Below are 16,917 nucleotides of genomic sequence, written 5' to 3' on the forward strand. Positions count from 1 at the left end.
AATCTTACTAAATTTATGCAGACATTTTATACAAAATTATGTGAAGGTATACATTAACAACAAAATGATGCTAACTTCTAACAATTTATAGCTAAGCTCTATGACAGAGAGACAGAAAGAGAGATACAGAACACATATACATTCTCTTATAAAGAGTCTGTATTTATACATGTGTATTTTAATTTAATAAGCAGAAAAAGTTAATAATATATTAATCTATATAAAAAGCTTTCATTTAAACTTTTGTGTATTGCAAATTTAGTTTATTGTGCATACGTAATGTCTTTTACATTTAATATGAAGTATTACGATTTAAATTAAATGCAACGCATTCCTTTCTTTTGCTCAGACCAAGAATGATGTAATTCTCACTTTAATGTTGCCTGAATTTACTTTCAATAAAACCAACAAGTGTTTTAACTTTTATGTATCTATTAATAAGATGAGCCCACAAAGTACAACATGAAATAATATATAATAGTTAAATTAAACCTAAATTAATATTTGACATATAATACTATATGTCAACTTTTCTATGCATATATGTGAATTGACTTAAACATTCACAATACTTTGGAAGTAATTGTATAATCATATGACTATAATTCAAAATATTGATATAGCATAGCATCCAATTATTTAATAACCATTAAAGTTGTAGGGTAGAAATTCCAGATTACACAATGAATTTATTGTGTTATACCAATTTCTATTTGTTTCTAAATTGCTCAGAAAATCTAAAATGCAAGATGCAGGGCTATTTCATTTAGGAAGTAATATTCCACCTGTTTTATAAGACTTAGATAAAATATTTGCAAAAATCAGCAAAAGCTTTATATTAGCAAGGAACATTTTCAAAATTAATGCTTTTTACATAATTTCACTGCACATACATTGTAAAATTCAACACTAAGATACTTAGTTTTTCATGCTTGCCCTGATATCTATCAGGTTTCATTCTACCCCAACTGAAGTGTTAACAAAATATTACTTCTCAAGAGTTTGTGATGTTTGGACACATTCGTCTCTAAATTCTGTGACATATGTATGCATTTTAATACTGCTGTTAAGCTTTCACTTAAACACATTTGAAAACATGATTTTATGTTTCATTTAAACATAAAACCCAAACATTGAATTTTTTACTTCATTCAAAACTATTTCACAGCCACTAACATCTTATCTTTATTGAGGTTTTTAACATAATTTATTTAATAATTTTACATATATTAATTTATTAAGCATTGCCTCCTTTTTTTTTACAAATTCCTGAAATATTTGGCACTATATATGGATGGGTGTATTCCATAAAAATGATTCTTTATATTCACAAACATCTTGTATTAGCAGTTCCAGATAGAGACATATCTATAATTGGAGCCATTCTCAGGTTTCAAAGTATACAACAATCATAAACCTTTGTTTCATCATTCTCTGTGTTTCGCTTTATGGCACTCTTATACTGAGTAGCTGTTGGTTTGTCAGCTTGGAACTAATTGGTGAATCTGAAATTGCTGCCACTTTTAAAGAATTTTTAATGGAATTGAGTTCCCATGTGGACAAATTAACGAGGCGTACTCCACAAAATCTCCTAGTAATCTCATACAGTTTTTTAAGAACAGCTTTTCTCAAAAGAATATATACCCATGGATCCAATATTTGATTACACGTTGCCATTCGAACAGCAAAAATTATAGTTTTGCATGATATCTGGAGATCATCTTTATCTCCAGCTCCATTTATTCCAATAATGGCCATCATTACCTACAAAAAACAGATCAGAAAAAAACAGGTCAAAAATATATTGCTGTTTTTAACAATAATAATTTGTTTTAACAATAAAATAGAATATATGGATATATACATGGAACAACTTTACATATTTTTAAAAAACTGATTCTGGATTTGAACCACAATGGATTAAAAATTAAAATTGATGTATCATAAAAAGTCAAATCTCTTTTCGGAAAAAGATCGTTTTGCTCAATGTTTGCTTAGAAATGAGTATCAGATGGAGAAAAGTTAATATCGTATATCAGTGTTGCTAACATAGCCTAGCATGAATTATATGTTCCTATAATTCTTTATCTATTGTGTTCATTTCTAATTCTGACCCTTTCAATATTGCTTTATTCTTTTAATTTCTACATTCTCCTTTCTTATAGCTTTCTCCATTTTGTTTATTTGAAGTTATTTGCAAATGCCATTTTTTTCTCATTTGCACTTGTTTACATCAAATCTACACAATGATATCTTACTATAATTAAATAGTTATATACTTCTGAAAGGCATAAAGGCTATCCTACTATTAGAGTCAGGCTACTGAAAACATAGAAAATAGTTAGAAAAACTGCACAAGTAGAAATGGTACTCTTTAGCTAAGTCCTCTGGTCCTTCCTGTGTGTTTATAAGCAAAGCTAAACACCAGTTGGCCGTTCTGATGTTCAAGAAGCTAAATTATATCCTTGCGTGAGGTGCAGGAGATTACTGAATGACCATCATTAATAACAATCAACTTCCAATACTACAGGTTTTAGTGCATTGAAAAGGTAAGTAATATCTTCTTTACTGCCAATGAAACCTTTGGATTAAACCTTTATGAAATATTTGTGATGTTCTAAATAGATACGATGTAAGAATATATAAGAATTTAACACATGTTCTGAACATAGAAGAAGCTATTATGTGCCAGTCCCACTAGATAGATTAGAACAGAAAATCAACTCTACAGAACAGCTAAAACTACTTTTACTGAGATTGGTTATAATAACAGAATCTTTCAAGTGATTGTTCTGTAGGAAAGGATCTTCTCAACTTAAAAAATGTTTCAACACCTTTTGTGTAGATCATGGTTCTTGAATATTTCCATCAAGGTCATCTTCTTTGTTCTCTATGGCTTTGGATGAAGTTTTAGAGCCCTATGATTGGGGGGATTATATCAAGTTTACCGAAAACCAATTAAAATGGCTGATTTTATAAAATATATAATAATCTAAATAAATAAAAGACTAGTAAAATGCTCAGCATCTGGTTTTCTAACTGATCCTAAAATCCATACGTTTCCATTAAAATAAATAAACTAGTGAGATAAATTTAAATTTTACTTTTAAAATTATTTGGAACTCAAGATAATTCTAGAAAATTAAAAGCATGCAAAATAAAAATTATTTAACATGATGGTAAACAGCTAAGACAAGCCTTTACATATAGATAGAAAAGTTATCCCAGATGAAGTGCTTTCTTATAATCCAAGTGAACCCCATAGAGCAGTGGTTCTCAACCTGTGGGTCGGGACCCCATTTGGGGTCGATCGACCATTTCACGGGGGTCGCCAAGCAAGGCTGTCTGCCATTTTTTTGTCCGCCATTTTTTTTTGTCCGCCATTTTTTTCCCCTTTTCCGGCGGGTGCCTTACCTCCCTTGGGCTGGGCCAGCTGGTGGTTGGCCTGCTCCGTCTGTGCCACTTGCCAGCTACGCCTCGGCTGGCGCAGGGGGCGGAACCACGCATGCGCGGCACTTCTGGGCAGGGAAAGTCCTCAACTTACGACTGGTTGGGTAGTCCTCAACTTACGAGCGGTTTAGTCCTCGACTTACGACCGGTTTAGTCCTCGACTTACGACTGGTTGGGGTCGTGGCATTAAAAAGGTTGAGAACCACTGCTCTAGAGGGACTAGAAGAAGGACTCTCCCATTGAATTATAATAAACAGAGTTGTAAGGAAGAATGGTTCTCTAGCCCCCCAACTGCACTATATTTATCTGAAAAGATTACTATTTTTCCTTATAATAAATTATCTATAAAATCAGCTATCTTAATTTAAAGAGCTGCTAGAAAACAAGTAGTATCACAACATCTCTACAGATATTAAAGATTGAAACAGACACAGAAAAACAGAATTTTTTACAAAGGATCTTGAAAGTAGAAGGAGGTTTCAACTTCAAATTGATGTGGCAAAGTATAACAATGGACACATGGTATTAGTTTCAAATATCAAACAGAAAAAATGACAATTTAACTTTTGATGGAGCTGATTAATTATTGTTTGACAGGAAACAACAGAGGGCAGAAGTCAAAGTGCAAAAGCATCTTGCTTTATGGAAGAGAGACAAATTCCTAGAAATAGGAAGGAATATAAGGCGGAAGTTCTTGCCAATAGGAAGTCAAACCACCACTGCAGATAGCACTGCAGATCTATCATCAAAGAGTTGCTCACAAGGGGATATATTATCATTTCTTAATTTCATCATGTTTTAAGAACCTACTATGCTGTTGATTTGGGAGAAAAGAGATTAGAAGTGATAAACTCTTCTTAGAGTTTCATTGTGTCACTGACTTTAAGCCATACTCTTTAAAAATATTGCACTGTTATTAATATTAATAAGTCTGTTATGGTGAGACAAAGTAAAATTTTTAAAGGAAATTGTCATGGAATTGTAAGAATATGAAAATTATAATGAATATAATTCCCTTTATATTTATTTAAAAAACAGCTTTATCCATAGCAAGAACAATAATAACTATTATGAGCATAAGCAAATCAGTAATTTTTATTATTCTCATTAAAAGTACTGTTGGTGGGCAAATTATCTTTATATACATAAGATGTGCATTCTTATACAGAATTTACAATTGAAAAAAGCTATTCATTTCTATGGTTTAGAACCCATAGAAATGAATACAATAAGGAGCTGGATACTATGACCAGGCATGTTTAGTGAGAAGTAGTATATCTCTCTGCTACTATCTGTACAAATAGCAGCAATACATAACCCATACAAACACACAGAGTGCAGTATTCACAAATTGCTCAACATCTCTATACCATCTAAATGAGAAAAATTTAGATCTTAACATCTAAGAAGATGACTTGATAACTTGAAATTAATGAATGGGAGTAATTTCTTCCCATTATACTTTGTGTGGTGGGGAGGAAAAAAAATAACTGACTATGACATAAATAAAGGTTTTCTCTAAAAAAACCAAGCACTTTAAATCCATAGATTTCAGAAGCAAATACATGTTCTCCCAAAACCTTTTTTAGTTTTTTTGACATTCAAAAAAGAGTTAGTTTCAGTATTATAATATATACAGTTGTTTCACTAAGTGCACCAAAGTAATTAGTAGTTATAAGACATATTAGAAAACTGCTCACATAAGCTTATTAATTGAACTATGATCAAAATGAGAGGCAGAATGAAAAATAGCAGAAATAATTGCTGCCAGTTCATAGGAAAGAAATGATTACCAGTTACATGATACCAGAGGAGCCTGGAAAGTGCATAAGGCCCAGTACTAATTCAGAAGCAATATTTATGCATTAGCAAAAATTATTAAAGAATTATCTTTCTCTAAGAGGATATGTTCCATGGAAGCACATATGATTAAAGAAAATATTTGGTCTTATTTAATATTTAAAATATTAAATTTAATATTTAAAATTTTCTAATGGAATTGATAATCAAGAGACTTTCTTTTTCTACCAAGATGTGAAGCAAACAAAGTGTGAAAAAGTAATAAGGGTACATCAATGATAGTAATCTTTAAAAATATTAAGAAGAAGGTGTAAGATCCTGTGGAGTATTGACAGAAAAAAATGTCTTTCTAAAAAAAAGTTCACTTTTCTTTAGAAAGCACCAAATGAGGTTCTTGAAAGAAATATTAAACTGAAGCATACAGCTGAAGAAATAAGAATAGTGGTGACTACTTTTAAGAGGTGTTTTTAATATCAAATTAATATTTTTTCCTTTTTTAAAGAAAATTTAATCTTACAGAAGAGCTACTTTGAAGATCTTTCTTCAAATACATTCTTTTTTTCCCACAGATACACACACAGAGAGAAAGATTCACATTATTATCTCTTCCTGTCTGAATGAAATGTGATTTCCTGTAAGTGCTCTTGAGTCACTTCAAGTAACAAAGTAAGAAATCTAATGGGAAAGGTGTTTTTTTTTCCTACTGATTATATTTTCTACTCAAGTTTTTAAAGGAATATAATTTTTCAATAAAGGCTTCAGTTGCCTAAAGAAGAACTTGGAAAAATATAACTGACTGTAAAATAAGTTTGGTTGAATATATTTGTGGGATAGGGAAAAAAAAAGGAAATGTAAATTGAAGAATGAAATAATGCTATTGTAAACAAAGTATTATTTTTTAGAAAATAATCAGAAAAATATAATGAAATCTTAAATATGAAAGCAAACTATGCTTCATGAAGTCCATAAAAAAACATCAGGATAACAAGTTGTAAGCCAAGCATTCAAAATACTAAGAAATCAGATAATTCCATCTACAAATAGAACTCTTCACACAGGTCATTTTCCTCCAATTACAGGATAATTATGTTCAGCACTCTTTCCCATATATAGTACTCTATTGTCTATTAAATGGGCTAGGCCTTTTGAATGTAAGAGGTCCAATGCATTATGATGCTGCTATTGGATTATGACCAAATGTATCTACATAGAGAAACAGTTAATAACCCCTTCATGATGAAAGAATTACAGAGATGATTTGTTCGTGGCTAGGTAACAGAAAAGGATCCTGAATCAGTCACAGTAACAATGTAATCAGGATTAAAACTTAATTTCAAATCTAGTATGGAATTGCCCAATTATTTTTTCCCAGTTAGTCATTTTAAGCTAAAAGTATAAAACATTTTAAGCTAAAAGTATAAAGCAGTGGGTATTAATACCCTATTATGTAAAACAACTTCACTTACTGTGCCATTATTGATCTATGTATCAGGCTGGAACAGCCACCAAAAATGCTGTTTTAGCTTTTATATGACTGATACTACATGTAGATTAACTCTAATTGAACATCTTTGCATTACACAATATTAACTAATTTCCAAAGAAAACTGTTTTTAAAAAGCAGGTATAGTTTATTAAATAGATAACTCTGTGAAAAGTGAAACTTCTGATTGTGACTTTTGCATTTCTGTCATTATGACCTAGAAAACTCTCATTAGCCTCAGTAAAAATGATTAAAGTACTGTGATGATTTAAGAAGTTTAAGATTATAAAATACTGAACAATGAAATCTTTTATGTTCTCTTTAATCAAAAAACTCACATATTTCCATGTATACCTGCTCTTTCCATACAGTTAATTCATATTATAATAATGTTGTGTGGTTTGACTTGTACGAAGTTTAACAGGACATTCTTTCCACTTGGTGCTATCAGGCAAATTCTTCTAAGCACAAACATATTACTTCTTTTTATCACTGCTGATTCTCTTTTCTTGCTGAACATTCTTTAAAGACACTGTTTATGATGTACCCTCATCCACAATGATGATAAAAAAATTACTGCTGACTTAGGAGGTTTTTATTATTATCCAGTCATCATTGATTCAGTGATATTGAATTTCTAATACACTTTACGGCTTAAATATTAAAATATTGAATGCCTACATACAGTACATTATTCTCCAATAATGTAGGCACTACTAGATTACTTTTACTTTAAAATAAACAAGGATGTGCAATATGTAAATAAACAAGATAACAACTTCCTACAATCCTAATTTGCTAATGATTCCCAACATATTAAGCTATGTTTTTCCATAGCTTAATATTAAACTCTATTCCTAATTTGTCTCTAGTACCAATCTGAAATGTCTTAAAAATATTTCATTCCATACTCATTCAGGAAGAGAACATGATTCCTTGTGGAATAAATAGAATGAAACCATTTAGCTGATGAAACTATAGTTTGTAGTCAGAAAACTCCAGAGTGTTAAATAGTAAATGACAATGAGAACCATTTACACATCTAAATTAAAATTAAATTTTATCACACATTTTATGGAATTTGAAAATAATCATTATGTTTACATTTTTTTATATATATATTTCATATTTCTTAGCCACCCATCTCCCTCAGTGTGTCTGTGTTTGTGTACACACACACACCACACAGCTCCTGACATGCCCCAGGTCAAACTATTCTCCATCCTATTCAGTCTAATGACTGGGAATGTTTATTTAGGATTTCAGAAAAAAAATCTTCCCCAGTAGTCTCTAACAGTGCAGAATATAGAATTTTAGGACTTTCTTCATACAAAGTGCTGCTAAATTATAACCCTTACAAATTTAATAAAATAATGGCCATTCAAATATTATGCCAATCTTTGGTTAGGTATCCACTACATGAATTGATTCCAAACATACAGTTAACTAAGTATGGTTTTAAATATGCTTCTTGTGCATTTTTGCTACTGCCATTTTTAGGCTTTTGTAACTTGTAACCAATTTCAAAAAAGCAACATATTTACAATAAAAACAGTGGGTTTGGGTTTGTCATGCAGTTTTTTAGGTTTGAAGATCATGCAGTCATAGTTTTCTCTACCCATGATTTGTTGAATAAATCTTAATTGCTTCATAGATTTGCTAAGCCAAATCCAAATAAAACAAATTACGATTAGCACAATGTGTGGGTTTAAGCTATTTTAAATATAGTTTGCTGTGGTATTCGAGTCAAGCTATCAAGCCACCTTCTTCAAGGAAGACTGGACTGAATGTCCATCTTATAATTTACAACTTGTTACCCATAAATAACAAATAACAGAATAACAGAGTTGGAACAGACCTTGGAGGTCTGCTACTGCAACCTCCTGCTTGAGCAGGAGACCTATATCATTCTGGACAAATGACTGTCCAATCTCTTATTTAAAACTTCAATGTTGGTGCACCCACAATTTCTGAAGGCAGCCACCTCTGAAGGCAGCCACTGACTAATTATTCTATCAGGAAATTTCTTCTTAGATCTAGGTTGGTTCTCTCTTTGGTAAATTTCCATTTGTCACTTCTGTAACAGGTGCTTTAGAGAATAGATTGGCCCCTGTCTTTTTTGTAACAGTAGCTCAAATGCTGGTAAACTGATACCAGGTCACCCCTAGCCCTTATCTTCATTACACTAGACCAGGGGTAGGCAACCTTGGCTCTTTTATGACTCGTGGACTTCAACTCCCAGAATTCCTGAGCCAGCCATGCTGGCTCAGGAATTCTGGGAATTGAAGTCCACGAGTCATAAAAGAGCCAAGGTTGCCTACCCCTGCACTAGACACACCCAGTTCTTGCAAACATTCATTGTATTTTAGTCTATAGCTCTCTAATCATCTTGTTTAAATATTGGGGAAGAAGTAGTCTAGCAGTCTACACTTTAGTGGTAAATGCAAACTTATGATATGGGTGGATTTGCATTCAAAACACAAACTAGCCACGTGTATTTTGGTTTTGCTTTGATAGAAAAAAAAACTTTTTCTGACTGTTTTAAGAAATGTTGGGGCTCCCCTCAGTATTGCTGTAGACCTTTGATGGGGCACATTGTTTCATTACAGCTTCAAATGGAACAATCCTCCAAAGCAAAGCTGTGGTGCAGTTCACTGTTTGCATCCACTGCTTTGGTAAAGATTCTAAATTTTTATATACTACTCTCCCCTGTGGCACAATAAGTCTCATTATTTAAGATATTCTGTTTATCTTGGTTTTCAATATAAAAAGAAAAACAACAGAAATCATAACTTCCTTTGCACTATCCCGTGATAGCCTTAGCATATTATTCAGCATCCACCCTCACCTAGAAAATGTTTGCACCTAGACCCAAATTTTTAATTCTCCTTAAAATATCTATTATTTATATGGTTCCATTATTTTCAAAAATGCAAACTGGTTTCCATTTATTGTTTCAGTGTTCCTATTTATTAACTCTTTTTCATTAACTACATGAAAATAGTTGCAGTTATAAACATATAGAATTCACAGAACCGAGGTACTGAATGTCAGTTTTTAATAATCCCAACACATGGTCATGACTCTATCATGATCAATGCACACTTGTGCAACAGGGACAGAGAATTGCTAGCTTGATCTGCATGTACATTTGACAATTATCTTAGAGTTTTCCTGCATGTACTCTGTAAAGGTAACTGTCCAATCTTTAAAGCAATCTATCAGCCCTGATATGCAAATTCTATCCACTCCTATCACATGTAATTCACAACAGATTGAATTTCTGGAAAGTTGTATCATTATATTCAACCCAATATCTTAGGATATTATCCCAATATATAACATAAGAATGTAAGTGGTAGCTTGCTAGATCAGACTCCTGGCCCAGCTAACAGTCTCATAGCGACCAACCAACTAGACAAGGAAGCCTACTAATCTCCCAGCAGATGGCCTTCAGAGGCAATTACATTGTTATCAAGGCTAATAGCCATTGAATCTCATCCAAAGAAGATCTTAGAATTATTAATCTTGGCAGCATCAGGACTATTTTGAAAATATTGCTATATTTACAGAAACCCAAGTATGCATACTACTTGAATGAGAAGATTCGAAACAATGGATTATGTACTGTAAATATGAGAAAAATATCTATATAACAGGAAGCTTTAGATTTGGCAAATATGATTAAGTTCTTACCAGGAAAGGGGTCCAGCAAATGCAAGAGACAAACATTATGCCCAAGAGCTGAATGATCATTTCAAAATGATGAGATCTGCCCTGTCTATGTTGACTCTTAAATTTGACTCTTAAAAGTGTAATTCCTGTCACAGAATTGCACAAAAGTGAAATAATAAGGGCCAGCAAACCCAAACAAGAAAAAAGTAAGATGTAAAATCTATCTTCCCAGTCTTTAGTATCCTTTATTTTATAGAAGCACCAGGTTCTTGATTCTTGAATTTTATATAATCTTAATCTCATTATAGGCAGCAAAGCTATGAAAATAGCAAAAAAACACACCATAGTCAATATCATTTTTACATGGTTAAAAGTCATTTTTGTTGAATGAAATATTGGTTTTGTCACTCCAATGCAGCGTTCCACAGCCATTACACTGCCCAGAAAAAGAGGATAAAGTCCAAAGAACACCATACAGCTACCAAAAAAATTGCAAAATATCTCTTCTGATGGAAAAAATGAACCCCAGTTTTTATCAGACGCATATACAAATACTGCAATAGTTCCAACGATGAGATGGCCCAACATGTCTGTGATAACCAAGCTACTGGCAAAAAGCAAAAACAATGCTTTTGATTTCTGTCTAAATCTCTTATATGCTTTCCTGAGAATTACTATTGCAAGGCTATTGGATAAAATCCCAACAGTCATGAAGATGACAGAATAATATACATCAGATTCTTTTTTGTCACCACAGGTAGAATCAGAAATTCCAGACGTTAAGTGTGAACCATTCATTGTTAGAAAGAAAATTTCAGCATTCAAAATATCTCAGCGGCCAGGAAACCATCAGGCATCTGTAATACAGTAAAAGAAACTATTTAAATACAATAAATGATACTACATAGTTAATCTTACCCATTTCTGATACAAGGACAGGTTTAATGTAGATGAACATGCATAAACACCCATACAAATAATACAATTAACAAAATATAAAAAGAGTAATACAATAGATCAATTCAGTCAATACAAAGCTGCCAAAAAGTAGAAAGGGGTATATTTAAAATTTTGAAATGCAAATGTTAGCATAAATATGGATAGGATTATTAAATTATCAATATTTGAGAACATATTTTCCAAACAATACTCATTATCTCATACAGATTCCTTTTTAATTGTATAATTAAGAGCATGTTTTATAGTTTCATGTACTAGTATACTGATTTTTACATTTTGTGAAAATTGGATTACTTCCTAGGGAGTTTTTTTTCCCAATCTTTTCCAATTTACCTTTGCTATAATCTCTCCAATCCAATTTTCACTCACATACCTCGACAATAATGCAGGAAATATATGTGTATTGCAATGAACAATCTGATGATAAAAAATAATATCAGTATTATATGTAAGAAAGTAAATTTAGCTATAACAGTAATAATAATTGATTTATTTTGCCTAACAGTTTGGTGTGAGATAAGGCAAAGACAAATAAAAGGATTCTATTTTACCTTCACCCAAGTATATGGGTTTAACCAAGTTTATGGGTTTATGGGTTTAACCAGTAAAGTGTCAGCAGACTGTTTCTTACTATGCAGTGTATGAGGATGCTCTGGAAAGTAACATGTTTTCTTCTACTGAGGTCTGCAGCACTCAGAGAACCAATAGGTGAAATAAACTCGTCCTTCCTGGCTAATATATGAGCACAGAAGTGTCTCAGATAATTATCATTCAACTGCTGACAATGAACTAAATATATTGCTTTGTACTCTCAGTTTTGCCCATTTTCCCCCAACAATAGAATAAAGTAGTGTTTTTTTTATACCCAGCCCCCTGGTGCATATCTCCAGACTTCGCCGTTCCATTATTTTACTCAAAATGTCATACATATAACAGGAAGAAATTAGAACTAGTAGGAGAGTAAATAACCATTGATTAAACTGATTGATCAATTTGCTTCACAAATAAATGTGTACCAGTTTCTTATATTAATTAGCCCTGGAAATAAGTGTAACTTAGAACTTGAAGTAAGGACAGAATGTCTATAGGAGTCTACAGTCTATTTTTAGGTATATGCAAAGAAAGAGTTATGATATGCACTTAGGAGAGCAACAGAAAAATGGACAACACAACTGCAAAGCACTTTTGATGTCTGCTATTTTTTTTAAGTAAGGATATTCTATGTATTACGCAGTCTCCAGATGCTGCTGTTCAGGATCTGACATGCTATTCCTTCCATCAGTGCAATATTATAGCTATATTTTACCATATTTAATATGCAGATAGTAAATTCAGCATATATTATTTTTCTATCATACTATATACCACATATTCATTTACCACAATATTCTCATATTCCTTATTCGTAGCACATGTTCTATGGCATCAGGAAAGCACACTAGGAATACAGAGCAGAAACACAATACATCAAACTAAAATCTGAGCTTATTTCAGGTAACTGAGGAAATACTACAAAATATGTTTTTTTCCAAAACTCTAAATTAATGGAGAATGAACATCTTATTCTACATTTATACATTCTGTTCAGTCCATTTTATTCATTATATAAAACTTTCTACCACATGAATCTGAAGCTAATTGAAACATTTTTACAGAAGAAATATGAATTTAAATGTAAACAGGAAAAAAATTACACATGAGCACATTCCCCTCCCCCCAATTAAATGCTTACATTGATTTTCTTTTACTGTCATTCTTTGTCCCACATAGCATTTAATGACCAAGCAAAGTCTCTGCATGAGTTGACTGGGTCATTTGCACTCAACCAGTCCTTTACTTATCAGCTCACATAGATTATACACTATCTGATACTCCCCTTTCCTTATTTCTTAGAAAATGAAGTTATAACTTCCATATAGTCTTATGCTAGTAAAAGCTCAGCATAAGAACAAGGCAATCTTAGGTTAACTTTGTAAAATTGGGTTACCTATTCCACCGTGCCAAAGATTTCAAAAATTAACAGTTGCAGTTTTAAAATAAAGAATATTAATTCAAAAGAGGAAGAATTCTATACAAGTACACTTGAAATAAAACTGATATTTTGGCGTTACACTAGACATAGTGATATAAAGCTGAGCACTGATATACTACAGTCTATGTTGCCTGACAAAAACATATTCCTGTAACTAATACTAAGCCAGTGGGGAATAATGCAAACAGATGAAAAGTATATTACTTAAATAGAGGAAGAGCAACATATGTAAGTATGCATTTTCATAAGCAATTCCAGTTTTGTTTCTGTTTGAATATAGCACTTAAAAGGATTAAAAGTACTCTGCATACATGGTCAATTTCAAACGCAAATTCAATTTTTAATTTGAATTTGAAGCTGTATGCAACCTAATTAAAATGTCAGATATTATCTTAGCAAACTTTATATTATATTATTTTCAAAAAAACAATGCACAGAACAGCATGTTTAAGCAGACTATTTAAGTTGCCACATAAGCTTCTTTGGGGTAAAATTACCAGAGTTACCCATATATGTGAGGCTAGGGCATGCTCTCGTACAGACCTGCTTCATAAAGTTCAGCATACTGCAGCAACTAGTCTAAATTGGATGTTAAAAATAGGTAATATGAAGAGAGCAAAATGGGTAATGTGGTATGAAGAAATATGGTATGAAGAGAGCAATAAGTACAATGTAAGATGGACAGAAGAATTTAACATGGATAACAAGGGCTGCATCAATAAAACTGGAACCTATTCCCAGTTGCTGCTGCAGATAAAAATGAAACTCATTGTTGCGAATGCATCAATGAGGTACTTTTGAAGTGACAGAAAACTTCAAAAATAAACATTGCCAAAGGGTGAAAGATGTCAGGATTCATTAGTGGTAGCTTTCTGCAGTCATACTGAAGGTCTTTGCAGTCCCTAAGAATCCACACCAATTTGACAGCATGTATTCTATCAATCAGCCATTACTGTAGAAGTCTTATCATATTTATTTGTTTAAAAAAAGTGAGGAACTATTAAGGGAACAGCAGTCAGTTACTGCAAGCTAAGTAGTGGAATAATTATAATGAAGGGATCCAAATTTAAAAAAATATCTAGGGAAAAAAAGAAGCAAGCCTGCAAAAAGAAAGAAAGAAAGGAAAGTAGGAGGCAACTGAAGAATAAGTAACGGTGGACTCTCAGAAATAAAGCAGACTGTAATAAGATTGGATGGAGGCAGGAGAATTATATTGCATTCCTATAATATAAGAGAATTAATATTGCATTCCTCCCACTGGAGCATTTGTCTCCTCGGAAGTAAATTCCACTGAAGTCAGTGGGATTCCTTTCCTAGTAAGCGGTACTGGATTGCGGTCTTGATTCAGCCACTTTGATCTGAAGCTACCCACCCTAGTATTTGATCCTCTTATACCCTCAAACGTCTGGCCAGAGTGGGCAGTTGTCCCTTTAGTCACTCAACCATCCAAGTCTGAAGAAGGTAAAGCAAAAGAATACACTTACAGGCAGCATTCAGAGAGCCCAGGTGGAGGCTCCTCACGCCCGAGCGCTTTACGCCGCAGTGATTTCACCGTAGCGCAGACACGTTTTATATTGTACCCTCACAGCCACGGCTAGATGAACCTTTGGACAGGCTAAACTGGAGAGTCCGCGAGAGCTGCGCGGAACTGCCCAGTTTATTCCTAAGTCTTCCCCCATGAAGGCGTCCGCTTTCTGCTCCAAAGCCGAAGCCCAGTTTTCCTTTTTTTTTCCCCTGAAAGTTTGGGACTGCAAAAGCTTGGACGACAAAAACGCGGGAGCTCTTTTACCTCAGGCTTTCGGGTCTCGCGCCTGCCTCGCTCTCCGGGGCATCGCCGTCACCCACCAGATCGCCGGGGCGGCAACTCCTTCCCACGCTTCCCGCTCATCCAACTAATAAGACGGAGGGAGGCTGCAGCTCCGGCGCTCGGTCAGACCCGCCAGGCTCGCCCACGCTCCCGCCCCTTTCAGCGGGCAAACCCGTCACACGTGCCACCGGCTTGCTCTTTCCCCCTGACTTCGGACTCTTTAACAACCCGCTGCAACTTTCCCGTGGGGAAGGTGGTAGTCCTTTCCAAGAAAGCCTCCGCCTTCCTTTGGCTCTGCCAAAGAACAGGGCCGGCCTACACCTGCAAGAGGGACGGAAAGAGATTTTGTTTTTTCTTCACCATCAAAGTAAAAAAAAAAAAAGACCACGAAGCATTCCTGTTCTTTTTCCTGGAAACTTAGGGCCCCTATCCACAAATCTCAGAATCCCGTTTTCGGCCGCGTCTCCACGCCATTGTCTTTGTTTCGTCCCCAATCCACAGGTTTCTACAGGTAGCAAGAAATCACAATGCAGTGACTCACATATCTGCATCCAGCATTAGGACACAAGAATGAAAGGAAGTGGGGAAGAATTGTGTTATAATGTAACTGCATGTATGGCACGTTTGGGTTGTCATGGCTGGCTGTGGTCACTTAGGCCCCAAACCATACCTGAGAATGAAGGTCAGTTTAGCTGTCCAATGTTAAAACAGCATTTTCCCCTTTAAGAGTTAAGAAACAGTGGCAGCTTTGCCATAATAGGCTTCACAACATTTTAGTGGATGCCAATATTAAGTGGGGATGTAGTTCTGGACTCATCCCTTTTGAACTGGTGTTATAACTTGAGTATTAGTAACAATTTGCATGCTCAACCCTCATGTGGCTAAAATATCTGAGGCGAGGAGAAGCATGTCAGATGGAAGAGCTTCCTCTTTGAAGGGGAAAAGATACTCATGACAGCCCTATGCTTCAAGATCCTCAATCTCATCAGAAGCCATGACAAAGCAGCTAAAAATGCATAGTTATCTACTGCCTGGAAGCCCTTCTACTTCTGAGTATGAGAAATCATTTTGAAACCGTAGCCCTGGATTACCCCTCCTACGTGCAGAGGAAGCTGATAGTTAAGGAACACAGCCAAGTGGATAGAGCTACTAAGCTATCAAAGCTCACAAAGTAAAAATACAATAAAGTCAACTGATCCCTAAGAGTTGGGATCAAGCTAGTAGGTATTGGATACTTCAGATGAGAGCAAACACACCTTCTCCTATTCTGCCCCCAAGGGTTGCTTTTCAAGGCCATATAGCTTCCATCAGCAAAGGAATTCATCTCTTTAAAACCAACATGCCTTCCATATACATCAGGTTTCTTAGAAGATCTCCATCTTAATGACCTTGATCAACAATTGCCTGCCAGAAACAGGTGAAGTGGAATGAAGGTCTGTTGCAGTATGAAGCTGGAAAAAAAGATTGTGTTGTCTCACAGTGCATCTAACACTGTCCCTGTAAGCTGTACCTGTAGCCCTGGAATTTGAATCCAAAAGTAGCCCAGGCTCAGCTCTGATTTATTACAGATGTTTTACCTGGTGCATTCAAAGGTAGTAGCCCAACACCTAAGCATTGTGATTTGGGGGGGGGTTAGTGCTATTTCAGGACAGCACTGATCCTCTGCAAGTCATCTGTTATGAACATATAGTTGGGCTACCTCTAAATATA

General features: G+C 34.2%; 1 protein-coding gene across 1 annotated transcript; it reads right to left on the reverse strand.

The window, feature by feature from the left end:
- Nucleotides 1-214: 214 nt before the first annotated feature.
- Nucleotides 215-15,219, reverse strand: PTGFR (prostaglandin F receptor). Its single transcript, XM_015818198.1, has 3 exons — nucleotides 15,190-15,219; nucleotides 10,430-11,265; nucleotides 215-1,764 (listed from the first exon to the last, which is right to left on the reverse strand). Exons 2-3 carry the CDS (start codon nucleotides 11,204-11,206, stop codon nucleotides 1,447-1,449), a joined length of 1,095 nt encoding a protein of 364 aa, XP_015673684.1. The 5' UTR covers nucleotides 11,207-11,265; nucleotides 15,190-15,219; the 3' UTR covers nucleotides 215-1,446.
- Between the last annotated feature and the right edge of the window lie 1,698 nt (nucleotides 15,220-16,917).

This window comes from Protobothrops mucrosquamatus, unplaced genomic scaffold (genome assembly GCF_001527695.2).
Source record: "Protobothrops mucrosquamatus isolate PMUCROS unplaced genomic scaffold, P.Mucros_1.0 scaffold702, whole genome shotgun sequence".
NCBI classification, from domain to species: domain Eukaryota; kingdom Metazoa; phylum Chordata; class Lepidosauria; order Squamata; family Viperidae; genus Protobothrops; species Protobothrops mucrosquamatus.